The sequence below is a fragment of the Dermacentor andersoni genome, chromosome 7, assembly GCF_023375885.2.
Source record: "Dermacentor andersoni chromosome 7, qqDerAnde1_hic_scaffold, whole genome shotgun sequence".
NCBI lineage: Eukaryota > Metazoa > Arthropoda > Arachnida > Ixodida > Ixodidae > Dermacentor > Dermacentor andersoni.
In genome coordinates, this window is record NC_092820.1 from 11502736 (window position 1) to 11529856 (window position 27121).

The following is a 27121-nucleotide window of genomic DNA, read 5'->3' on the forward strand; positions in this document are numbered from 1 at the left end:
CCCCTATCTTCATGTATGCCAAGGACAACAAGATTCGAGCGTCCGCTCCAGTTTTCAACATCTACTACTTTAGACTGAAGCAACTTTACTGTCTGTTCTAGGCTGTCTACTCGCAAAACACGCCTTTCCAAATCGGTGAAATTTACGTTAAGGTGAGAAGTCATTTTTCTTATGTTAGTCTGCTGATTTCTAAGGGTGGTTATCTCTGTGACTAGCTTGTTCTGCACTTCTAATAGGTTGTTGAATAAAGCTTCCCTGTTAGGACCTGGGTTCACCTCAACGACCACACCCAATAAATGTTTACATACACAAAGAACTACACCTGCAATCTCAAGACACTGGCTGGGGCACACCAATACCAGGAGGCCACGGTAGTCGCTTTTGATTGTGCTATAGTGAACACTAACCTGCCTAAAGCAGAAGAATGGCTTGTGAGGCTACATTGCGAGGCTCTGCCTGCTGCACCCACTAAAATCGTAGTGTTGCTGCATATACCTTATGAAGGAATCCAAAGAAGTCACATGGGAGGGAGGCGTAGCTGTCATGTTGATATCGTACAGCTAAGACCCCAGCTGATATGCTGCATGGTGCGTCGCTGAATCCATCAGCCACATGTTGAGTTGAATTCACTCCGGCTGGAAGGTTACTTGCACAAGTTGGGTCAATAAAACCTGCATAAAGCAAAAGAACAGCTTGTGAGGCCACATTGCGAGCCTCGGTCTGCCACACCCACTCCGGCATGAAAATGCATGAAAATGCAGACGGCATGAAAATGCATGTTTACAGGAGAGCTGTATATGTGTACCTTCCCACAGATTTTTCAACGTCCATGCCTCAGAACTCCTGCACCCTCCATGGGGAGGCAAAGCAAACCAGTAAGGCATATGCTGACACCTGGCATAGCAAGGGGAAAGCTAAGAAACCACAAAATACCATAGACATACCATATTTACCAGAGGGAGCTCTGATGCTAGTGTCTATAGGAGCTGCAATTGGGGCAGTTCAATCAGCATGGGACTTATGGGAAGTACATGGATTCGCCTAAACTTCATCCTTCTGGCTTCAAATGGCTTCGTCACTTTGCAAACTTGTCATTTTCATCAAAGTACTGTGGAATAAATAAACATGATTTAAACTGTCCAATGGCAGGATTCCAGCACAGGACCTCTAGTACAGAAGCCCAATATTGAGACCATTACACCACGGACACATGCATCGACAAGTGGCATATAACGGCCTTATGAATTTCTCGCTTGCAGGTCAGCATGTTAAGACGCTTGGAGCATTCCAATTTGGCCACCTCGACAGGTAGAACCGCTGCTATTAGCAATTGTGTATGTTCACAGAGAATCTTTTTGCAGTTGCGAGTATGTCGACCAGTGTGTATTGTCACGTGACCACGAAGCCATTGTGACCATCGTTACCAAGTGACAATGAGGGATGCAATGAAGTCTTTGCCACAAGTTTTTTTACGACATTTACAGCTCCACTGGTCATCCACCTTCGTAGGGCAAAATGGTCTTGATTTCTTGTATTTTTTGTAGGGCCGCTACAAAAATAAACAGCATCAACTGTTAGTTGAAAATTGGCACTCCATCCTGTCTCGTGGTTTTTCCCTGAATGTGCTGAAACAGTTGGAAGAATGCGTCACTGACTTTCCTGCCAGCAGCAAACATTATTTGCGCGTCTTCTTTTCTCAACAGGCTGGGCAAGTAAAAAGTGTTTTTAATGCGATTTTTCTCTGAAATTTGAGCAGAATCAGGGCGACTCAAAGTGACAAGAGTTCCTTTCTTTATTTTTAAATGTGGAAACTGGGGTGATTGTGTTCTTCACTCACTTTACGTTTTCCGCTACAGAAGCCATCTTGGTTCGAGACTAGAATTACCTAGTGGGGAATATACTGTCAGAAATGCTACAGGTAGAAGTCATCACAATCAAGCTAAATGGGAAATGCAACTTGGAAAATAGGGTAAACCTATATTTGAGCTTCCAGTCACGATATGAAGAAACGGAAGGGTATTAGCAAACTAGCAAGATGAAAACTTGGGGTACTGCAGTGGTGGATGACTTGAATGTGAAAGTGCGGAAAAAGCAGGTGGGAGAACAGGCTATTGGTAACTGTGGCATCAACCTTAGAAATGGTAGAAAAGCCGTGTTGGTAGAGTGTGTGGAAAGAAACCGGTTGCAAATAACGAATGCCTTCTTGGAAGGTGCAATTACAGACTCGAAATTAAATGGACTTCACACTCTGTGCCGACCTCAGCACTGTGCCTGATGTTTGGTCAATAAAGGGTCAGAAGGTCAGTGAGGTTCAGGACTGTTCTTAATTTGAGGAGCGCCAGCCAAGAAGCAGTAAGGATAAAAACATGAATTTAGGCCAATGCTTGTCGGAAAACAAACTTTGATTAGCTCTCAACAAGGCGGGAAAATGAATAGTGTTGGAACAGAATTGTTACATTATGTCAGCCAAGGACAGTAAAGGTTTAGGTGATGTGATGAGGCAATGTGGGCCTGAGTGGGAGGGCACTGGGCGCAGGCCTTTGGGCTTCAGTTATTGATATGTTACATAATGATTTCCACTTACAGTAATTAAATGTGCCTCATACTGAACGAGAGGGGGGCAGCGCACCAATAACGGGACAACACAAACACTGCCACGGAAATCAGCAGAGATTGTCGAGGCATTTAATGTCATCAGATGTAATGACACCTGTGTCAGCCATCTTCAGCCATGCTGCACGATAAAGATTTATGTTTTTTTGGAAGGCCTGCATAACCATTGTCGGGTAACTTGAACTGAAAAGATGGGTCTGTTTTGTCGGTTAGTTTTTTTCTTTGATGTGAAGTGCTTTTTCTGTCACATGGTGGTGCGCTAGTGTACCTATTTCAGACTCCATCTTGTTTTTTGAAATCAAAATTAGTTGCTAGTACAGTGTTGTCTCCTTCTTGCCCCCATCCTATTTAGCCCAATCTTATGCTTTACTAAATGTGCCTGCTTCTTGACTTGCTGTATCTTTTCATAGATATAGCCTTAGCTGGTAGACATCCTGCACCACAGCCTTTGTGCAGTGTGTAGGTGCAATCTGTCTTGCCCTTGTTGCAGGCAGCAGTGTGATGGATGGCTGGCCTCGACTTCAGATTCAGCTGCTGCAGGACCTGCTAGTCACCGCCCGCAAGATGGACGACCTGCCACTGGCTGTCAGGTATTATGTGGTGGCGCAACTGCATTATCTAGAAGACTGCACATTTTTAATAAGCAACTCTGTTCAAATGTCTCTGCATCATTTTAGCCCATTGTCTTTTACCGTGCATGGAAGGAAAAAATGCCCATCTCCAACTGCCTGCTTATTCTGTGCACCATCGGCATCAAATGAAACACGAACAGCAGAGCACGTGGCTGAAGCATAACTGAAGTTATTGACAGGCATGCACATCTGGTTTGGCTGCACTGTACAATAATGTTCCCGGTTCACTGTGATATCGTTAGGCGCTATTCCCGCACACTGAAGCATGCATTCTGCCAAGCATGGAAGAATGCACCAGAAAGACAGTGAAGACAACAATCAAAGTAGCCCTCGTGTTCTTTTTCTGCCATCTAGCCTGCAGCCTCCTCTCTCTCTGTATATATATTTTGTAAATACAATTTCCTATCCCCGTGGCATTTTGGTGGGAGGTACGGGGTACCCACACAGTACAACAGAGCTCCACAATGCCCGACGTTTGGCTTTCTCCATGATGGCGGAAGAGGAGTCGGCGCCCACCGAGGTGACGGCAATGACAATGGTCGTCCTGGCTCAGCTAAAAGACCCAGGCACATTCTGCAGGACTGACAATGTCAACATCGAGGACTGGCTACCACTGTACGAGCGTTAAGAACAATCACTGGGATGAGACGATCGTGTTGGCAAACATATTATTTTACCTCAAAGGAACAGCGAAGGTGTGTTGCATGCAAGAAGATGTGTTCCCTGTTTGGCATTTCTGCAGGTAGAAAGGCAGCAGCAAAGAAGGAGCTGGCATCTCGTGCGCAGGCAGCGACAGAGTCATACTTGACTTATATACGGGACGTGCTTGCCCTTTGCCGCAAAGCCGACAACGGCATGACGGAGTCTAAGTGGGCCACGCGTTAAAGGGCACAGCAGATGATGCCTTCAATCTGTAAATACTGCGACACTGTCGATGCCATCATCCAAGAGTGCAAGTGCTTTGAGACATGAGTGCAAGTGCTTTGAGGCACTATTTTCATCTATTATTCTTTCTAGAACTGTTGACTCACTCATTACAGTGCTCATCGCTTCCTACAGACTGGAAAACAGCAAACGTGGTTCTAGTCCATAAATCGGGTAATACACATTGTCCCGGGAACTATTGACCCATCTCATTGACTAGCATTCCATGCAAACTTTTAGAACACATAATTTACTCTCACCTCATCGATTTCCTTAAAAATAACTCTTTCTTCTTTCCATGCCAGCACGGTTTTAGAAAAACATTTTTATGTGATACTCAACTTGTTTGTTTCACAAGTGATTTGTTCGCCGCCTTAGATGAAGGATTTGATATCGACTTTCTTTTTTTTTAGATTCTGATGAAGCTGACTCCATATGTTGCGATCTACTTATCCATAAACTTAATCAGCTTAATATTGATCTAGATGTTTTGTTTTGGATTAAGGAGTTTCTTTACGAACGAACTCAATATGTCACTGCCTATAACTATCTACCTTGTCACCAATTGCACCCGCAGTGCCACAAGGATCCATCTTGGAGCCTCTGCTCTTCTTGATTGATATTATCTCCCTAACTGTTTAACCTGATCATGAATTAATATGTTTGTAGATGACTATGTAATGTACCACAAGATCACAAAACCTGGTGATTTATATCAACTGCAAGGGAATGTCTACAATATGTCCCTCTGGTGCAACAAATGAAGTCGAGAGTATGATGGAAGCCTGTCTGGTCGGGCTGATGCATACTTCAAAGGAAGAAGCCCGGACACCGACCATAATGGTTTAAAATATATTTACGTTCTGGCTCCCCCACAGGAGCCTTGTTCACAATGAAACAAGCGACAGAGCTGGCACCCTTTTTATGTGCGGCTCAAAACATGACTAAGGAATTTGGCATACATGGACGGCATATTGCCTTCGTTGTGATTAAGCGTGTGCGCTGTGGTTTGGATGATTAGGGACTCAAGATAAAGACACGAAGAATGATTTCGTTCCTTAGCAATTACGCAAGATTTTTCCCAGTTAATCGTATGTGACGTGATTGCGCAGTGTTCGGCCAGGGCATTCCATGCAACGTGTCGTTTCTGGACATCATTTCTGTGCTGCCTAAGTCTTGTTTTAATGTTGCCGGTTTCTTCGACGTAGACATATCGACAGTGCACACATGGAAGGATGTATACCACACCTGGGAACTTGTCCTTTTCCAACGGGTCTTTCACATGCGCGAGTTTCCTAGAGGGCACTTGTGCAGCCTGCACGTCATATGAGGGCAGAACACATGCAAGGGTCTCACTTACGCTGGGGACATATGGTGTCACAGCCCGTTTTTTGGGGGGTCCAGGGTAAGTGGGTACTGCGCGAGCCACTTGGTGCCCCACTGAGTCAATGAAGTATTCAGGGTACCCACAAGCCGTCACTTCTCGCCGCACAAGTGCATTGTCCACCATGGAGGCTTCCGCTGTTGTGCACACCATTATGCCCGATGAAGAGAGCCGACAAAAGACCTCTTTTGCGAAGCAGGGTGCACTGATGTGTAGTTGAGGTAGTCACCAGTGCGTGTGTGCTTCCTAAACACCTTGAAGAACGGTTTTGGCCCTTTGCATTGCACAAGGGTGTCCAAGAATGGCACTTAGCCTTCAGATTCCACTTCTACAGTGAACTTGATTGCTGCTTGCATACTGTTTAGGTGAGCTGTGAAGAGGTCAAGGTTTTGTCGTTGCAAAACACTGAAACAGTCATCAACATACCCGAAGAAGACTTTAGGTGTCGGTGTAAACGAGGATAACGCTTGAGCTTCGATAGCCTACATTGTTAAATTAGCTACTTTGACCGAAATCGACGCCCCCGTTGCCGCTCCCTAGACTTGCTGATAAAATTTCTTCTGGAACATGAAGTACGTATTTGATAGGCAAAACTTTAGTAGCCTACCTAGATCACACTCCTCAATGGGGGATCTGTCAAGCAACATTGGGTCTTTGTCAAGGCGGTGATGCAAACCCCCACGGCCATGTCTATTGGTATGCTCGTAAACAGTGACACCACATCAAAAGAAACTAAGAGTTCATAGGGATCGACATTTCTTCCTTTAACCCTTTGAGGGTCGATTTTTCTCGCCATATGCAACCGCCCAGGGTCGATTTTTTTTATTGCACATTCCAATTTCTCTGAGGGACTTATTTAAAATAAAATTTACCGTAATTTTTCTAGGGTGACCGTAAAGTGAGAAAAAAAATATTTTATGTTTATATATATGAACTCTTCATTCATGAATAACAACAATAAAAAAGGAAATAAATTTCTCCGAATTTAAAATTTGATGCATTTTTCTGCACAGAGTTCAAGCCTTTGAAAATCTGCACACGAGAATATTTTGCAAGTCTCAAATGTTCCTGCTCTTACACTAATATATACGTCCATAGCTAATTGAACTGTGTAGGTGCACGCACTCAAGAAAATTGTTTGGTTGTGTGCCCATCAAAAAAAGCAACACGTGTGACAAGCTTCTGCTAATCTTCATCTTATCGCCAACCAGCTAGGGCAATTAGTTTTCGCGAGTCTTCAAAAAAAGAACATAAATGGAAACGCATGCACGGCGGCATCCTTCCTATACGCACCCCTGTGACACTAAACGAGCGAGAAACAAGCGGTCGCCCTTTGAGCGATTAGTAACGAGATAACCATCACTTTTGCAAGGGTAAAAAGCCGAAACCACCCGCGGAACAGAGTCCAAATGGCCGCTCGCCCGCACGCGCGTGCGCCAATGCGCGAGCGGTAGTATGTAGATGCATGGGAGCAAACTAGCGCTAAGACAAACCATGGAATGAAAACTGAGAGAGGGAGGCGCGCGAAAAAAATTACCTGTATCCCCACATAGTGACAGCACATGACAGAAAAGGAAAAGTTAGGAAACTGGCGCGCTTTTTAAACGTACAGACAGCGCCGTAAATATACGGCATCGACCATTTTCGGACTTGTTCGCAGCGCCGTATATTTACGTCATTGACCATCAAAGGGTTAACCTTCTCAATGAAGTTGTACATGTTGCATATATGCGTAGCACTTTTGCCAACCAGTGGCAATATGATTCTATGAAGAAAATATGAAAGCTTGCGGAAACATGTGAAGTCCACTATTAGGCACAAAGAACATTGGGCTTGTGTACTTTTGGCAGGCCATATATAGCTGGAGCAGACCCATTGTGGCAAAGCAATCTGTAGTACAACTGCTTGATGTCATTTTTGTCGCAGTACATTTGTGTTTGCAGTAAAACACACGAAAGCTGCAAAAGCACTATTAGTTTCATATCCAATAGGACCACATAGGCAGTTCTAGGCCCAATTTTATTTAAAAAAAATATGTGTAGAATTGGGTAAATGCAGTAATTTGTCAACTCTGAGCTACAGTTATTTCTTCAGAACGATTGAAAAGCAGGCGAGTTGGAGCCTATCCATTCTTGGGCTGTGCACACATAAATGAAACTAGAGGAAGACAACCAGCACTTGACCTGTCTGCTCTCTCGTGTTTCATTTGTGCATGCGTTGCCCAAAAATGGGTCATTGGAAATCTTCCTCAGCTGGCCAGAAATAGGCGTTTTCGATGGATGGTGACATTTACTCAACTCATTCACTGTTCCCTAAGCTCCACGGAGAGAGACACTGCCACTAAAGGAGTGGCTATTAGGATCATCATAAGGGTCAGGTGCATGCATGCCGACTGGCCAAGCTGGAATTATTCAGTGAAGGCCAATTTTAGAGTCGAAATGATAATTATTTCATCATCATCATCACCATCATCAACAACCTATTTTAAGTTCACTGCAGGACGAAAGCCTTTCCCTCCTATCTCCAATTACCCCTGTGCTGTGTCAACTGATTTCAACTTACACCTGTGAATTTTCTAATTTTTTTTTTTTGCGCCCATAGAAATGCATATTCCAGCCACGACCTTTGATTAGGATTAAATTAACCGAAAAATTGAATTAACCTGAGGTGAATTGAAGGGAGACTACCGTATATTCATTTTATGTTGTACTAGCTTATATTGAACTGTATATGTTATTGATATGATTTATCTGCTTTCCTTCATAATGATTTTGGGCCGAAAGATATTACTAAAACAATAATAAGGAATGCTGCTGCAGCCATGTGTGCCAGCTGCTGGAGTGGCTGCTGGAGTGGCTGTCCCCAGGGGAGCGGTCGGAGGCATGCCAGCAGCTGCAGGCACTGGCTGGACGGCTTCAGGGCCCAGCCTCTGCTCGACCCCCACTGCTGCACCTGCCCCTGGTCCGGTGAGTCGCAACGAGAACCCTCCTGCCACACTTTTCTCTCTTGCTCAGTGAAAATGCAAAAGCATTTTATATATGGAGACAAAAGGGGTGCCAATGATGCTACAACTGAGCACTCCATGTGGCCCAGTAGGCGCACAGCTGTTCGACAATCGCAGCACTTTTCGAGCTCCAGGAAACAATGGACGACAACCTCGTGTGCCCTCTGAAAGCACTTACGCCTTGTTTACTTGGAGAGGCCCATGCAGAATTGGGCATAGGTACAAAAAGAAGGGTCAGCTAAGATGTGCAGAAAAGTACAAAAGGAATAGTAGAATAGGATCCATATTTTTCCATGCATAACCCACTAGAGCATATAACCGCATTCCTAATTAGGACAGCCTTGCAGCAAATAATAAACATCGGTGTATATAACCTGCAGAAATAATGTTCTAATGGTCAGGTAGTATGGTCTGCTCTTATTAAAGGGAACACCAATCCAGTATGCCAGCACTGATTACAGCTCAGTTCTAGTATATGAAGGTCTGAAAATATCTCTTATAAGTAGAATTTCTGTTTGTGACGAAGATCAGCAGGCTCAAAAGCCCGGTTGCCTCATCGCATGGCTCGAACCCAGTTCACTCTCTGGCTACGCCCTACCTGCTGGTGCTGCATTTGTTGCTGCTGCTCTACGACCTGAATAAACCCCCTTTACATTTGCTGGAGGTGCTGGATACAACAGGAAATCTGGAACTTTGCAATCGGACACTGCAGCCCATCTTCATTATGCCAGAAGGACCACCACAACCATAACCCGCTGCCCCGGTGACTACCATGGTCTGTCCCGGCCCGTTGCGTCAACGCAACCTATCCATCTTCAGCGGTACCGAAGACCATCACTTAGAAGGATGGCTCGCTGACTACGACTGGGTGAGCATCCACAACCACTGGGACGACATCAAAAAACTGAATTACATGTCGTTTTAGTTGAGCGGTGTCGCCAACGTGTGGCACCGCAACCACGAACATGATCTCAGGACATGGGTGGCCTTCAAAACTAGCGTGACGGAGGTATTCGGGTGCCTCGCCATTCGCAAGCTTCGCACCGAGCAACGTTTGCGTGGTTGTGCACAACAGTGCGGGGAGACATTTACCAGTTATATAGAAGATGTTGTTGACCTCTGTAACTGCGTTGACGTCACAATGGCTGATGCCAAGCATATCTGCCATACCTTAAAAAGCATTGAAGAAGCTGTGGGTGAAAAATCCGGCGACAGTCTCTGAACTCGTCAGTCTCTGTCAAAGTTTAGACGAACTACGCAAATGACGCATAGCCTTCGCCAATCTCCTCCTCAGGCCACTTCAAGGTTGAGCTTGGCTGTTGCCCTAGATAACACTTCGCTGCTGCTACAGATCAAGGAGTTCGTCCGTGAAGAAGTGGCTCGTCAGCTTTCTCTGATTCCACTTACACATGGCCAGTCGAGTTCTCCGTTGGTGCCCGCTCCCCAATATGTCATCAAGGAACAGGTAGCCTACCACATTTCGCCTTCTCTCCAGCAGGCTCCGACTGCTGCTCCCCTGACATATGCTGAAGTCGCTACAAGGCCTCCACTACAGACCTTCTCCTGCCTTTGCGCCTGCCTGTATCCCCTCCAGCCTGGCCAGTGGTGCAGTAGGTACGACCTCAAGGCCATTGGCGCACGGACGACAATCATCCGATTTGTTTTTATTTTGGCTGTGCAGGGCACGTGGCACGTCACTGTCGCCTACTTACACCGAATGTCCTCAACAATGTGCATCCATATGCACCATGTTTCCAACAATGCCGTAACTGTTCAGACACCTTTGAATCTCCTCCTGCCATCGAGACTGCATTCTCCACTCACCGTTCACCTTCGCCTCGCCACCGCTCCCGTTCCCCCATGCACCGTCGGCGGAGCCCTCTGCGCCAGGAAAACTAAAGATCTAAATTCAGGAGGCGATAACTGCGGTGTCAGCGAAATGTATAAGGCCTCACACTTCCCCAAAAAATGTTATTGAAGTCGCAATAGAAGGAACATTGACGCTAGCACTTGTTGACACCGGCACTGCACTTTTAGCAATAGACGCCTGTTTTGCCACAAGATAGGAAAGTGACGACGCCACTTTCTGGACTGTTCCTTCACACTGCCGACGCACAGCACATCGAGCCATCCGGCACCTGCATCGCTCGTGTCGTCATTCAGGAGGTCCTTTATATCATATAATTAATTATGTTGCCATCATGTTCACGCGACATCATATTAGGTTGGGACTTTCTCTCCACACATCATGCGATCGTTGACTGCGCCTGCGCCGAAATCGAACTGTTTCAGTTTTCGACCGATATTTTCACTGACCACAAGGACCCTTGTCGCAAAATTGCCATTTCAGAAGACACCGTTATAACTGCTTGGTCTTCCACTCTTGTCGGTATCTCTTGTGACTCTGTAGATGACACAGTACTCTTCGCCTCGCCTTAACTCTTAGTTCGCCACCATTCACTACCACTGCCGTTCGCCATCCTCGAGTTCAAAACTGGCGCCTCTCTCATGTGCGTGTCAAACCCATCAGCTAAACCAGTTACTTTACGCTGCCATGAAAACCTTGGCAAAGCAGAGCCACTGGCCTCATCTTCAATATTTGACACGATGGACAACTCCGCTTATCTTGCCGCTCTCGAGGCATCGCCTCCTCAGTCACTGCCGCATTCTTTTATGCCAGCTATTGCCAGTGACTTTATGACGATGCAACGCGACGAACTTCTCTTGCTCCAAGGCTTCTCTTCCTCTTTTGACTGCCAAGCAACATCACTCGGCCGCACAATGACTGTTTCGCACATTATGAACACTGGGAGCCATGCACCCATTCGACAGCGTCCGTACCGAGCATTGGCGACTGAAAGACGCATTATCAATAACCAGGTGAACAATATTGCCACATCCAGTATGCAGCACGTAGAGGAACACGAAGGTCTCGCGCATTGCGGAAGAGAAGTGGTCCCTACACAATCGTTTTTCAGTTGGCCTGCAATTAAAGTGTCCTGCCCTTTTTTTTATCAGTTCCTGCTGCTTGTGAATTGTGACATTGGCTGGGTAAATGTTTGAAATGTTTGTGCCCAAACCATGGCAGACCCAGGCCCTGCACAGGTGACTCTTTTGACTCCTCGATGTCCCGTGAGCTTCCACGGCAATGCCTACGAAGATGCAGAAGACTGGCTTGAGGAATACGAGCGCGTAGCCAGGTATAATGAGTTGCATGCAGGACAGAAGCTATCCCATGTGTATTTTGCTCTTGAAGACGGAGCCCACACATGGTTCGTAAATCACGAGGGAATCTGGCCAAGCTGGGATGAGTTCCGCCGCCAGTTCCTCCATACGTTCAGGAGCACCGAAAGGTGAGACCATGCGCAGCGTCTTATCAAATCACGGATTCAAAAGCCAAATTAAACTCGTGCCATGTTCGCTGAGGACATGGCTCGTCTTTGTCGTTGTGCAGACCCCGATATGCCCGAGACAAAGAAACTCAGCCACGTCATGCGCGGCGTAAAAGAGCAGCTGTTTGCCGGCCTTGTGCGGAACCCGCCGATGAGCTTCCATTAATTTATTAAAGAATCAACGACCATAGAGCGCGCATTACACCTACGCAGCCGCCAGTATGATCACCTGACGAGCACTGGACCAGCAAGCGCCACAGCAGTGACGGTCACAGACGACGGTTCCTTGCGCCGGCTGATACGCGAAATTGTTCAGGAAGAAATTAAGAAACTCACAGCCATGCCAAATGAATGCACAGCTGCGTTGGTGGCTGAAGTTGTGCGGCAATAAATAAAGCAAGTGTTTGCGGCTCCCGAGCCAAATTCTCAGACAGGGCGGCCAAGCTACGCAGATGTTGTCCATCGACCGCCACCTCCAATGCCGACACCGCAGTCACATTCTCAGATGTGGCAGCCCAGCTACACAGATGTTGTCCGTCGACTGCCACTTCCGATGCCGACGCCGCAGTATCACCAGCAGTCAGCACCTGCATCACCTTGGTACCATAGGGAACAACCGACGCAACCACCGCTTCGCAGAACCGACATTTGGCGCACAGCGACTACAGGCCCTTGTGCTTCCACTGCGGGGAAGCGGGCTACATCTGCCGTCATTGCCCTTATTGCATCGAAGGGTACCAAGCGTTCCCATCAACTGCTTCTCGTGGTGCCTTTGACGGCAGCCTAGCGACCATCAATGTGAATTCGACGAGCTGGCAAGCCGATTCTCCCGGTTACCGGTCACGCTTCCCTTTTCCGGGACATTGTTTTCCAGCTGCAAGGCGCAATTCCACCGACGTGGCCCGAGGGCAATCTCCCAGCCTACGCTGGGGAAACTGAAGGCCGCGACCTCGGGGGCCAAGGTTGCTACATGTCGAAGTGCCGAAAATCCCCCATTGCCGTCGAACGAGAAGCCGATATAGCCGCATGATATGACGACAGACGAGATTGTTAGCGCCAATGTTACTGTATCAATTGACGGCCACGATGTGACGGCGCTAGTAGGCACTGGCGCAGAGTTTTCAATCGTAGCTGAAAAACTGGTGGACAGACTTCGCAAAGTGAAAATTGAATGGTCAGGGCTGTACATTAGAGGTGCTGGAGGCCAGCTACTGACACAGACTGGCAAATGTACTGCAAGGGTCAACATAGGGGATTCGTCATTCGTCGCAAATTTTGTTATTCTCTCCGACTGCTGCAAAGATATCATCTTAGGTATGGACTTCTTACGCGAGTATGGTGCCGTCATCAACATACCATAAGGTATACAGTCGAACCCGACTATATCGAACCTGTTTACATCGAATTATTCTATATATCGAACAATTTCTGGTCACGGTATAGTTACAATGAGTATATATAGCAAAAATTATGCTTATATCGAACAAATATTGCAGTGACTCCCGATATATCGAACATCAAGCGGCGGAAAAGTGCCCCCAGAAGTTGGCTTTCCCTCGCGGTCGCGGGGAAACCCGGTGGCGCGGCTGCATCCAACCGCTCTCCCTACCGTGACCGCTCCCTCGGGCTGTTTGGGCGAGCCGTCGACACTCCCCCTGTCGCGCATAGTGGAGTCTATTAGGCCACATCCCCCCTCTTTCTCTATCATCTTTCACTTGCCACCCCCTCTCCCCTGACGACGCTTCGCTGTGCTCCCTCATGGGTTGCAGAATCAAGCGTCCTTCCTTTCTTTAGATCACTATTTATCGGCACTCCCCAGCAAAGAATGATCCTGGCCCGCCTACAGTGCTTGCTCAGACAGCCAATCAGAGGCTCTTGTGCTCTCTTCGTGCAAGATGGCGAAAGTGCGAGTTGTCAGGCTGCTTTTCTGGTTTATCGTGTTTGTGCCTTGTGGGCCTTCTCCCTCAGTGTTGCCGTGATGAAGCGCCAGAATTCGCCTTTCGTCGTGAAGCTCGAAATCATAAATCGCGTCAAACGCGATGAGAAGTTGGATGTCCCTGCAGCGTGCAAGATTCCGAGGAGCACTCTCGGCACGATTAGGGCTAAAGTGGCCAGACTCGCAACCCGGTGCCCGTGGCGCCCGACGCATACGCACGGCCGTGTACGAGGGGTTCTTCATACATGCCGGTTTGCATGTGCTCGGTGATGACTAAATTCTGATGAATGCGACGAAGCCGTTGCCGGTGTTGCCGAAGTTTGGAGCGAACTGTCAAAATTTTCGGGACATTCGAATCAACAATGGACGAGTTTGTGAGTGCAGATGATGGTGTCGTGACCACGGGAGAGCCCGGTAATGAAGACTACATCGCCGACATCGTACCGAGCACAAATGAAAGTAGGCACATTGAGGAAAGCAACTACGGTCCTTTGCCCACATCCTCCGAAGTGATTGGTGCACTCGCATTAGTCCGGTGCTTCTGCACGAATGCGAAAGGTTGCGGCCTCAGCTGCTCCGATTCCTTGGACAAAGGGGGGCAAGTGCGTGCGTCGCAGGCAGCGAAATTGCCCAAGCAGAAGAAAATGCAAGACTAACTTATGCGAACCTAAGCTAGTTTCTTCAATAAAGTGATTTTATAAATGGTATGTGCTTTTATGACATTCAATTATTTAGCGGGCTTATATCGAATTATGCTCTATATCGAACTGATAGGCGTTTTTTTGCGAGTTCGATATAGCCGGGTTTGACTGTACTAACCTTTTCTCTGGACAAAAGTGCAGACCTGCAGCGCAAGTCTTTGCGCATCATAAACAACGTGACCGTACCACCGTTATCTTCCCGTCTTGTTTCCGTCAGGTGCGACACAGAGTATGATTTCTGAGCAGATAATTATGCTTTTGCTCGTTCAAGGTATTGCCACACCCAGGAGTCTCGTCAAAGTATTGTATAGGGAAACAAGTACTGCTGAAAAACTTCAGCAAGCAACGACGACACATTGCAAAAGGCGCAGCAGTTGCTTATCTTGACAAGATCGTGGAATTCGGTGAATGCTTTGCATTGCAACAAGGAGAGGAAGACGCTTCGGCACTGTTACCTGTTCTTGACGTGAGCGCGAGCTTATCACCAGCGGAAAGGCAGCGCCTTGCTTCTCCAGTTTCATGATTGCTACTCGTCGAGATGCAGAGTTGGTCAGACCCCACTGATGAAGCACCGGATTATCACGGAGGAGACAGCGAGACCAAATCCGACAAAACCCGTACCGTGTAGCACCAAAAGAATGCAAAGTGATTCGAGAGCAAGTGAAGAAAATGCTCAACGACGATGTTATCCAACCATCAAAAAGCCTGTGGACATTGCCGGTAGTGATGGTCAAAGAGAAAGACGGCAGTCTACGTTTTTGTGTCGACTACCGTAAGCTGGACCGGGTGACAAAGAAAGACGTATACAGTAAAAGCTCGTTAATTTGGATCTCATGGGACCGGGAAAAATGTCCGAATTATCCGAATGCCGAATTAACGAATGAACAGAAAAAACATTAAAATCAAGTTAGAGAATCATACCTTTATTTACTGAAGTATTTTGCAATAGTCGTCTGCTTTTTTGCGCAGATTCCGGCTGGCACCACAATTTTTCTTAACTCTTCCAAGTGGCCAACAGCCTGCAAACTGTCGGAAGTGCTCTGGCAAACATCCTCCAATATCAAAATTGCCTCGGTGACTTCTCGTAAGGTGCGATGAGGTCGTGGCTGCTCCTCCTCGCACGACTCTTCGTCTGAATCCTGGTCTTCCCGGGCGCCCGTGGCATCATGAATAATTTCTTCATTGGTCAGGAGACCAGTCGTGGCGACACAATCATCAATCCCGATGTAGTCCTGAAGGGTCGCATCTGTGGGAAGGACAGCATCGAAGGCTGGGGAGACATGATCGATGGACTCGACTGACACCTCGTCAGCTACTGCCGCCTGCTCGGGCCTCACAAACAGTTGGTGATGACTTGCGGAGCTGTATTTTTCCACACGTGGGCGATGATGTGCACTGCGCTGAGTAAGCCCACTTTATGCAGCTTTCCAACTTCTGAGCATAAGATAATTCACTGTAGCAGGTGCTTTCGTTACTTCGACTTCACGTAGTGAATGATGCCCTGGTTCATTGGTTGAAGGTCACATGTAGTGAAATTGAATGCGTTTTAGCCAACCATACTACAGATCACGAAAACATTTGGTGCAAAATCAGTTATCGCAATTTTTCCACTCTTCTCGGCGTCATTTATAGAGCCCTCAGAAGCCCAGTATCCCACATCGAAAGACTGGCTGATCATCTTGAGGGCTTGATAAGATTAAATCAAAAATTTGTGCCCGCCGGTAATTTCAACTTGCTAGGCATTAACTGGAACTCCTCCTTAAATATCACAGATTCCAATGATGCCGAAAGTGCACATCTCTTCCTTGCTTTCTCTCATGACCTAATGCAGCTGGTTAATTCTCCTACACATGTCACGGAAACGATTGCAGGAATCCTTGATCCTCTATTTCTTAAAAACATTTCTGAAGGCTGCAATGTGTCTATCATGGATAGCATTGCTGATCATAAATCAGTTCATATAACTATAAACGCACATGGCAGGAAAGTACCGCCAGTAGTAAAAACGTTCCATGATTTTTCGGCTGTAGATGACAAAGATGACGGCTGTAGATGACCAATAGGTTCTTGACATTTTACATTTTAATTCTCCGGATTTCGAACACGGAGGAGACATCTCGTACCTTTGGAACAGGTTGAAGGCTATGGTAGCTGAATGCATGAATAGGTTTATTCTCGTCCAGCAAAATAAAACGAGGCATCACAATCCTTGGATCAACAGGGAAATTATACACTTAAAACGCCACTTAGCACAGAAGCAAAAAATTAAAGGTTCACAGTACTGACGTGTGCTCTCAAGGAAAATCTGGTTTCCAAACTCAGAAATACCCGCAAAGAATTTCATGAAAATACCCTTGTTTGTTTTATGAAAGACTCATCTGGCAAGTTTTGGCACTTTTTGTCTGGTAGTAAGCAGACTGTAAATCAGCTACATATTAATGGTAATGTTAATTCAAATCTCAAAGATATTGCCAATAAACTCAATATTACTTTTCAAAGGGCATTTACACAGACTTCTACTACGGCATATCACCCCAATGTTAACGCATTTCCTTGTCCTCCTAACATGCCGAGTTTGGTTTTAAGCCGCGAGGGCATAGATACACTCCTACTAAATCTCAAAACAAAAAAGTCAAGTGGCATCGACGGTATTCCTCATGTTTTCCTTCGTCGGTACTCTGAAATAATTTCTTAATACCTTCATATCATTTTCAATGCCTCACTTGACCAAAGTTGCCTGCCGAGTAATTGTTTAGTTGCCAGAATAGTGCTTGTCTTCAAGTCAGGTGAAAAGTTGAATGCTGGAAATTACCTACCTATCTCGCTTATATGCACATGTTGCAAGTTGCTTGAGCACATAATGGCCCACCATGTATCCAACCATCTTGAATCCACCAACTTCTTTCTCAAATTTCAACACATAGTTTCCGTAAGAATGTGTCGACTACAACACAGCTGCTATCAGTAATTCATGACTTTTCCCTGGCCACTGATAATCGTGAACAAATAGATGCAATTTTACTGGATTTATCAAAGGCATTTGATTGTGTACTCCACAGCTTGCTTATTGAAAAACTAAAAGAAATTCGGATGCCAGACAATCTTGTCAATAGGTTCCACGCATACCTACAGGATCGCAGACAGTTTGTAGGATGTGCTGGAATTGGGTCTGAGTGCTTACAGGTTCTGCCCGGCGTACCACAAGGGTCAGTACTTAGTCCCCTATTGTTTCTCATATATGTCAATGATACAGTAAAAGCTCATGAATTTGAATTCCGCGGGGATGCTATAAAAATTTGCATTATACAAAATTCGAACCAATGAAAGTTAGAGAAAAAAAATCGCTTGCTTAAGGTGCATATATAGTCCTATGTGGCGTGAGCACGCGAGCATGTGCGCTATGTCACATTGGCTTGAACAACAACATCTATACTTCGAAGCACTGGCGCAGCCAACGTAGCCGGACGTGGCCAATGCGGTCCGACTTGCTCGACATCAAGATGGCTCTTGCTCCATCCACGCGTTCGTCATGCCTACTGGCGCAGAGAAAAAAAAAGACGCAGTTTCGCCCGGAAAGTGAAACATTGATTGCGATAGCAAATTATTAGATATCTATACGAAGTAAGGATAGTAGTTTTATCGGCCATATAAACTTGTAAACGTCCACTTACTAAATAAATTAACAAGTACGTCAGATGTGCACGGTCACATGTGCACAGGTAAACATGAACACATCTCGCTTGATGACTGTGAAACTCGATATAAAACGCTAGAGACAGAAAACGCACCAGTAGCAGTGAACGAATTGACTTTCGCACAGCTCTTGCTTCAACGTGAACAAAATGTAGAAAGCACATCGCGTACTAAGCTACCGGCACTACGCGCACTCTGCAAACATCGCAGATAGCTTTGAAGATGAGGCCCAAGCGGGCGCTCAGTTTGGCCACGTTGCAGGTTGCTTTCAAGATACAATGCCCTCGTGGCCGTGCCGTAAGTAGCAGCCGCCGGAGAAGAATGTCCCCTCTGCCTCACCTCACCCCTGTGCCTAGCGCAAGACAGGAGAGGGCGCTCGCTACCCCGCCTTCCTCGCTCGCACACAAGAGATTGAGCCATGTTCGCCAGCCCACCCTTGCACGCTTTCGCTTGTACAGTGTTATTGCCCTTGAACTTTATGTGGAACCTCACGGTGGCACCGATGGCAGAAATGCAGTTGGAGTGTCCATATGATTGCCATTGCAATAAATAAATAAATAAATAAATAAATAAAGAAAGAAAGAAAGAAAGAAAGAAAGAAAGAACACGCAGTGACGCGTCCGCATGCTGCGCTTTCATGTTGAAGGTCTTGAGAAAGGGAGAGAACCGACCTGCAACGGCCGCATATAGAAAGAGCAAAGCTGCACGGCGACGATCGTTGCCAATGTGCTCCCGTGCACTAGCACTCTCCCCATCTACAATGGCGCAGAGTTCGAATTATCAGTGGCAGTGCGGATTTCAGTGTGATTTAGCAGGGTGTGTTACATATTGCTGTCAATACATTGTTGGATGCTGCGGCTACTTCGAATTATCCGGAATTTCGAATTAACGAGTTGTGGATTAACGAGCTTTTCCTGTAGTGCTCAAAATGTTGATAAAGGTGTCACTGTGAAGTTGTTTCCGATGACTGCGTTATTTACTCTGTCATTAAGAATTCTTTCCGCCATTAACTACTGAATACTAATTCATATAAACTCGCAGACTGGTGCAAACAAAGAGTGATGAAAATTAATTTTCATAAACCGCATCAATGACAATTACAGCCAAAAAATATTCCTTACAATACGTTTACAAGATTAGCGATCAGTGCATAAATTCTGCTACATACATTAAACACCTAGGTCTAACAATTACTACCAATCTTAAATGGGACATGCATATTAATGACATATGCTCAAAAGCATTCAAGAAATTGTGCTACCTACCAGAAAATTGAAAAGTTCTCCATCAAGCGTAAAACTTCAAGCCTATCATACTCTGGTTCGACCAGTCCTAGAGTATTTGTCTGTGGTAGGGATTCGTACCATGCCAAAAACATAGAGTTGGTGGAGCTCATCCAACGTCATGCTGTCACGATCTGCCCGGGTTCGTGAATGAGAAAGGGCTCCAGGCACCCTCCGTTAGACAAACGCTCCGCAGCGTGGTGGTGATGAACGATGACTGACTACCTGAGACAGGACTGGGTCCCGGCTGGTTGCTTGCGATACCGCAGATCTGGAGAGTACCTCCGGGTACGCGTGCTCCATCATGAACACTTCAGCTGGTTCTGGAACAGCATCGGGCACCTCTGGCAGGGGCAGGCAGCCGGTAACTGTAAGCTGCCAGCCTCAAGGCCCATCATACCACTCGAGGTGATGCCTGCACAGGAACTGCCTTGTCAGGCCCCAGCAGTTCCAACAACAGCTTGTGATCCGTGACTGCCTCAAACTTTCGGCAGATACTGGTGGAAGCGTTTGACACCAAACATGAGGGCCAAACCTTCCTTGTCCAGGTGGCTGTAGCGTTGCTCTGCAGCATGAAGCAAATGACACAGGGCGTTCCTGGCCATCCTTGTCCCAGTGTGCCAGGACGGCTACTACGCCGTACAGCGACGCATCTACGGTCAGGAGGATAGGCTTGGCAGGATCAAAGTGTACCATCACTGAAGCCTTGGTGATTAGTTTTTGCTGTGCTAGAAGGCCCAGTCCTGCTCCTTCTTCTAGACCCATTGCTGACCATCTCGAAGCAGAATATGGAGCGGCTGCAGGTGCTCCGACAGGTTCGGCAAAAAACTCCTGTAAAAGTTGATGAGGCCGAGGTAGCTCTGAAGCTCCTTCTTGTTCTGGGGCTTCTTGTTCTTGAGCACAGCATCAGCTTTGCTGGGAGCCGGGGCTAGGCCAGCCTGGGAAATGACATGTCCCAAGTACTCAACACTGGGGGCCAGGAAAACGCACTTTTCCAGCTTGAGCTTGAGGCCAGCGTTCTGCAGCCATGCCAGGACTTTGTGCAGTTTCTGCAGGTGGTCCCCATCATTGCTGCCAGTAACCAGGATGTCGTCCAAGTGCACCGCCGACATACCTCATGCCCCTGAAGAGGTTGTTCATTTCCCTCTGAAATGTGGTGGGGGCTGAGTCCACACCAAACGGCAAATGTGTATACTGGAAGAGCCCCAAAGTTGTCGATATTGTGACATACTTACGGGAGGCATCTTGGAGCACCAGCTGCTGGTAGGCATCTCTGAGGTCGAGCTTGGTGAACTTCTGTCGACCGGACATCGCTGACCAGAGATCTTCAATCTGGGGCAGCAGGTACTTCTCGACGGTAGTGACGGGATTGCTGGTAACCTTGAAATCCCTGCAGATCCTGACACTGCCGTCTCACTTGAGGACTGGTACGATAGGAGCGGCCTATTCAGATGTCTTGACAGGCACCAGGAGCCCTCTCGCTGTAACCGTTGCAGCTCCTGGAGGATCTCATCCTTCAAGCTGTGGGCGAGGCTTGAATAAACATAGCCGGGCTCCCTCAGGTACATAGATGCCAGCCGTTGTACCAGCGAATGTGCCCACCCTTGGCTGGAACAGGGACTTGAACTCGGTCAGAAGCCTGGGGACGTTTTTCATCGCATGCAGGCTAGCTTCCTGGTACTCTGGCAGACAAACGCCCAGTGCATGAATCCAGTTTTCGCCCAGCAGCGTTGGCGACGACCCCTTGGTTAAGTAAAGTGGAAGGGTTGCCTCCCTGTCGCCAAAGCGAACGCAGACCTGTGCTTCACCCTGGACCTTGGAGAGCTGCCCGGAGTAGTTGCGCAGCATCACGCCCGAAGAAGCCTCGACGGACACAACGGGGAAGGGTACGCTTGAACAGTTTCCCGCCCATGACTGACACGTCGGCCCCCGTGTCCAACTCCACGGAAATGGGGTGCCCGCAGACTTGGACGGTCAGCATGTACGGCGGTACAGATGACGGTACAAGACCTGTGTGTCACATGTCAAAAATCGGCGGGTCCTCGGCCATGACGTGGAGCCTGGCCACGGAAGAACTCGAGCCTGCTGCCGCACACCCCTGCCACGTACCCTTGCGACTGCTACCCTGGCCGCAGGCTTGTGTGGAACCTGGGCTTGAACCAGGCTGCTGCTGCTGTCCGCTGTTCGTCCTTCCCCTTCGGCATTCCCGTGCCAGGTGCGCAGTTTTTCCGCACGTGAAGCATTGTGCTTGAGAGAACTGGCACTGTGAGAGGGAGTGGGCACCACCACAGCGACCACAGGTACTGCCCTTTGTCACTAACTTGTTGACCGCCACTTCTGCCAACGGTGAGCCAGTCCCACGGGCAATCTCGCTGGCGTCCTTGGTGGCAGCTTCCACTGGCAGCACTGCCTTCTCAGCGGCGTTGAGTGAGGGGTTGGGAAGCTCCAGGAGTTGTGCTTGCATGGCGGGGTCATTGATGCCACATACAAAACTGTCCCGGAGCAGCGAGTCCAGCTGGTCCCCGAAAGCACAGGCACTGGCTAACCTTCGTAGCACAGCGACGAACTGCCCCAGAGTCTCTCCTTCCCGACGGCTCTGGTTGTTGAAGTGGAAACGCTCCATTTGTGTGGACGGTGCTGGGTTGAAATGCGACTGCAGTATGGTGAGCAGTTCACCTAGAGTCTTAACATGCAGTGTGGTTGGCTTGAGAAGGTTGTGCAGGGGACTGAAGACGCGGGTCCCGCAGCTGGCCAGGAAAATGTCCCGCTGTTTGGCCTCGGGTGTGTCATTTGCCCGAAAGAACACCTGGACTCGCTGTTCGTAAACTGGCCAGGCGTACCCATCTCCCTCGAATGGCTTGAGCCTTCCGTACAGCAGCATGGCAGCAGCAACAGAGGGCAGCGTGGGACGATCCGTGGGTACTCGTCACTAGTGTCATGATCCACCCTGGTTTGTGAATGAGGGAGGGCTTGAGGCAGTGTCGGCAACGACGCCTTGGAAATAAAGGGGAAGGGTGGTCTCCCTGTCGCCAAAGCAAACGCTGACTTATGCCTGACCCTGGACCTGGGAGAGCTGCCCCGGAGTAGCTGCGCAGCATCATGCCCGAAGCCTCGATGGACACGCTGGGGAAAGTACGCTTGAACAGCTTCCCAGCCATGACTGGCATGCTGGCCCCTGTGTCCAGCTCCATGGAAATGGGGTTCATCTCATATGATTATCAAAAACATTCATCTGTTACTGATATGCTAAGGCAACATAGGTTGGAACCGCTCCAGTTACGCAGGCAGATCACCAGGTTGAAATTCTTGTAATTGCTTTATTACAACAAAATTGGATTGCCACGTGAATCATACTTTACTGTCTGCACCACAAAGATCATCAAGATTAAACCACAAGAAAGTGATTAGGCCATTTTATGCCAGAACTAAACAATTCTAAAACTCATTTTCCCCCTATGCAATCGAACAGTGGAACCGCCCGCCTGCTTGTGTTGTAGAATGTCATCATCATCATCATCAGCCTATTTATGTCCACTGCAGGACGAAGGCTTCTCCCTGCGATCTCCAATTACCCTTGTCCTGCGCCAACCGATTCAAACTAGCACCCGCAAATTTCCTAATTTCTTCGCACCACCTAGTTTTCTGCCGTCTTCTACTGCGCTCCCCTTCTCTTGGTACCCATTCTGTCACCCTAATGGTCCAACGGTTATCTAACCTGCACATTACATGGCCTGCCCAGTGCCATTTTTTCGTCTTGATATCAGTGTATAAGCCTCGCCAGTTCTAATCTCACTAAGGCCGATGATATCCCAAACAATGTCTGATAGTTCCTCAAAGAGTCCTGCTAATCTAGCCTCACTCGAGAAGGTTCGGGTGTTAAACATTTTAAAAGTGTACAGATATGTTGATGACTGTTTTTTAAGTGTACCGAGTGACCAAACACCCCTATCAGATTCTAATAGCGTGTTAGACCTTTTTAATGATGCTTCATGTTCTTTGTCTTCTACCCTTGAAATTCCCACCAATGGGAATTCCCACCGATTTCACAGTTGCAGTTTTTAGACCTCACTTTGTATTTTAAATGGGACAACCATATTTGTTGGGAATATTTACCATGCACCAAGAAAAGCCTTCGACCTTGTGACTCCTCATATACTAAGCTCATCAAACAAGGGATTGCTTTGTCGTGCCTGAATTCGGCTTTGAGAAAGTCTTTATGCACAAGGTTGAGCACAGCTTCAGTTTGCAGGGGTCACGTCTCAAAAGCTCAGGTTTTCCCTCTAGCCTTTTCGTGGTCGCTCATGGTTTCTTTTAAAGAAGCTCTAAATGGCAACTGCCGCAACCACAAAAAAAAAAAAGCAAAAACCAAGAAAGGTTGTGGTGATGCCATACATACATGCAGTTTCGCACAACCTGAAGAAAGTAGGATGCAAGCATGAGGTGGGTGTAGTTTTCACAGCCCCTTGTAAACTTGCGAGGTTGTGCTATCTAATATGTAATCGGAGCGAAAAGAAAAGTGCAAAACATGCATGCGAGAAGAGACACGTAAACCTCCTTGTGTCTTGCGCCACTGAGGTCGTTTACCAGATTATGCTCCGCCGCAATAAAGTTTACATTGGCCTAACAGGTCGATGTATAAAGGACCAACTCGGAGAGCACTCGTTGTCTTTAAAGGCTGTTGCGGCAGGTATGCACCAACCTGCACACATCAAAAATTGCGGTTGCGCTCCGCCATTTAGAAATGCACCCATTTTAAATAAGTCTAATGACAGACAGGTGAGAGAAATTATTGAGGCTGGTCAGATATATGCACAATCTGCCATGTGTGTCAGTGCCCCATCAGTTGCCTTGATGGATAAAGAAATTAGGTATCTCCTTGTGCATTAGCATTTTTTACAATTTTTGCATGCGATTATGCATGAGCTTTGTATCAGCCTTTTGACTGTGCATGTGCGGCCCTCTGCTCCCTGGAAAACCTTTCATATGATGTATGAAATGGGGCAGTGCGTCGTGCGTACAGAAAAACAATGGGAGAACTGGGGACGCTTCTGCGATGATGCCACCATTAGGGCGCTGCGATCGACCGGCATGCCTAGCTCGCGAAATTTAAACATGTTGTGCAAAACTTTCTGCATTTATAAACTAAGACGCTAACACAACTGAAATTCTTATAATTTGCAAAAAAATAAATAATACAAACTGTTAGATACATCAATAACGCCGTCTATGCTTGCATATTCCCGGCAACAGATCATGCAGTGTTCCTGATCATCTGCTTAGCCAATGGCTCAGCATTTCGGTTGCAGAAGACAAACAAACACTCGTCAGCTCATTCCGTTCGGTAAGCATGCATACGTTTTTAGTATTTCGAAAGACACGAGGATGAAAAGCCTGTAAAGAGCACCTGCACTGTGCCTGGTCGGTTGCACAGGATTGCTTTCATTTTGTATCAGCCTGAAAAGCGGTCGCCAGGTTTCACTGAAGAAAAAAATATACTGCTCTGCGACGAATGCAGCCACTAACGTTTACATATTTCTCTCCGTAAAAGGGCGCCGAAGGGCAAGAATACAGCCAACGTTCTCAATGTGCCCGATCTAAAGCAGCTTGGAGTTGTGATCGTTATACTGGAACTTCAATGCATGTGCGCACACAGACACATGCACTATCACATGCACACAAAGTACATTTGCAAACCGAGTGCTTGCCGTGCACATAAAGGATGTGCGAAGGCGGCAGGAAAAACCACAGCAAGCAATCGGCGAGCTGCAGACGTACATGCATGACCTCCACGACAACCATAACTGCCAATCCTGGAGGCCCTGTGTTGCACCATTATTTTTCCTCTTGCCAGCAATGACTCCAGGCTGCAGCGACAGATGGCGCTGTAGTAGACCGGCGTGCTCCAGCACTCCCGGCCGTCATCGCAAAAAGAGCCATGTTTTCGCCCCCGCACGACACATTACCTTATTTCAATACACCGTACCTTTCATTAACCTTCAGTTGTAAGTGAGCGTCTGTCCTGCCCACTCCATTTATTACCGCCCGTATTTACGCTCAACAACACTGCATTCTGGCATTACCTTACTAGAGAGCACTCAGTCATAAAGCTTTATTCTTGATACTGGGAATGATGGGTTTGGTGACTCCACCAGATGGCCCTTAGTCTGTCCTGAAGGCAACATTTTGGGCTCGCGCTTTGACCCATATTTGTACTTCTGGATCAGAGCTGACCAGCAGGGTCTGCCACTTTTGCGAGCCTACAAGCTTGTGGAGTTCTTCAGGTGGTAAGTTTGTGGGGTGGTCGCAAAAGATGTGTTCCATCGTGGCTCTCTCGCCATATTTTTGAGGGGGGACGTGGAACGGATCTGGGTACTGACTCGCTCTGGAAACCCTGGAATCGAGGCAACTCACAATATGGCTCGAGGACCTATTGGCCGAGCTGTGAGCAACAACTCGAGTCTGGCATGCACAGAGGAAGGTCTCATCAACTATCAGGAAATCACCCAATACTTTAAACTAGCTAGACAAACACTACTACCACCTCACAAAAAAAGCCTTACCAAAGCTCAAGAGGTTAAATGAAGACAACTCCAAACCAAAACTCTCCCAAATGTAATCAGTAGGCATCACATCAACTCAAATGAATTCAAACCCAATTAACTATAGAGAACACTCACTTCAAATATTGCATTAGGATCAATCCTCTTGACTTTGTGCATACTGTTTTGGCACAATGCCAGTAGTGCTGTTGCCTGTGCATGCAATTGTGTCTGCTGCTGATGCTCACGAAGTGACTGAGAATATTACTGGTGGAATTTTGGAAAGGTTCTGTGGGGCCGTGTGCGGCCAGCGGCCTTCTATTTTCAAAGTAATGAGAGTACACACACGCACGTACACACACACACACATCTTTGCAAACATCATTATAACAAAGTTGAAGGGGAAGCCAAAACGACTTCGTTATTTCTATTACATTATTATATTGACTATTGCCCTTTATTGCATGAAATGCTCAATGGTGTGCAAAACTCGAAACGTGCAAAGAACTCTAGGGCTCCGTGGCATGCCAAACTGCTATGCTGCTGCATATTGTCAGGATTGGGGGTTCAATCCCATCCCTCGTGATCCGTTGTCAAGATTGGAGTCGGGCATGAATTAGAAGGTAGCTGGCCCATGCCGTCGTCCGACTAATCCACGCTGAGGACGTTGATGAAGGGAAGGACTGCTTCTCATCGAGAACGAGGAATATGGGTTTATTTACAGTATCTGCATCAGTCTAGCATGACTGCAAGAGAAAGTACATCAGTCCAACATGACTGTTTGAGAGAGGTGTCAGTCTAACATGACTGCTTGAGAGAGTGTCCTGAGCAGCCGCACAACAGCGGTTTATAAACACTCGGTCCTCCCCCCCAATACCCAAGTGATGGAAACGTTCATCCAGTCATTGTAAACATGCTGCCTCTCCGCGGGACGGCTTACACACGCACACGCACACACAGGTTCACGGTCCGGAACAGACGTCACACGCACTTCATAGAACTCGGAGCTGACCCCGACAG

The 27121-nt window shown here is 47.3% G+C and overlaps 1 protein-coding gene across 2 annotated transcripts in view; it reads left to right on the forward strand.

The window, feature by feature from the left end:
• brun (trafficking protein particle complex subunit brun) overlaps nt 1–27121 on the forward strand; it is a 642817-nt gene that overhangs the window by 245321 nt on the left and 370375 nt on the right. For both annotated transcript variants that reach the window (XM_072289153.1, XM_072289154.1), the window contains exons 10-11: nt 3104–3203; nt 8373–8519. In XM_072289153.1, the coding sequence (XP_072145254.1) occupies nt 3104–3203; nt 8373–8519 (247 nt within the window). The remainder of the gene's footprint in view (nt 1–3103; nt 3204–8372; nt 8520–27121) is intronic.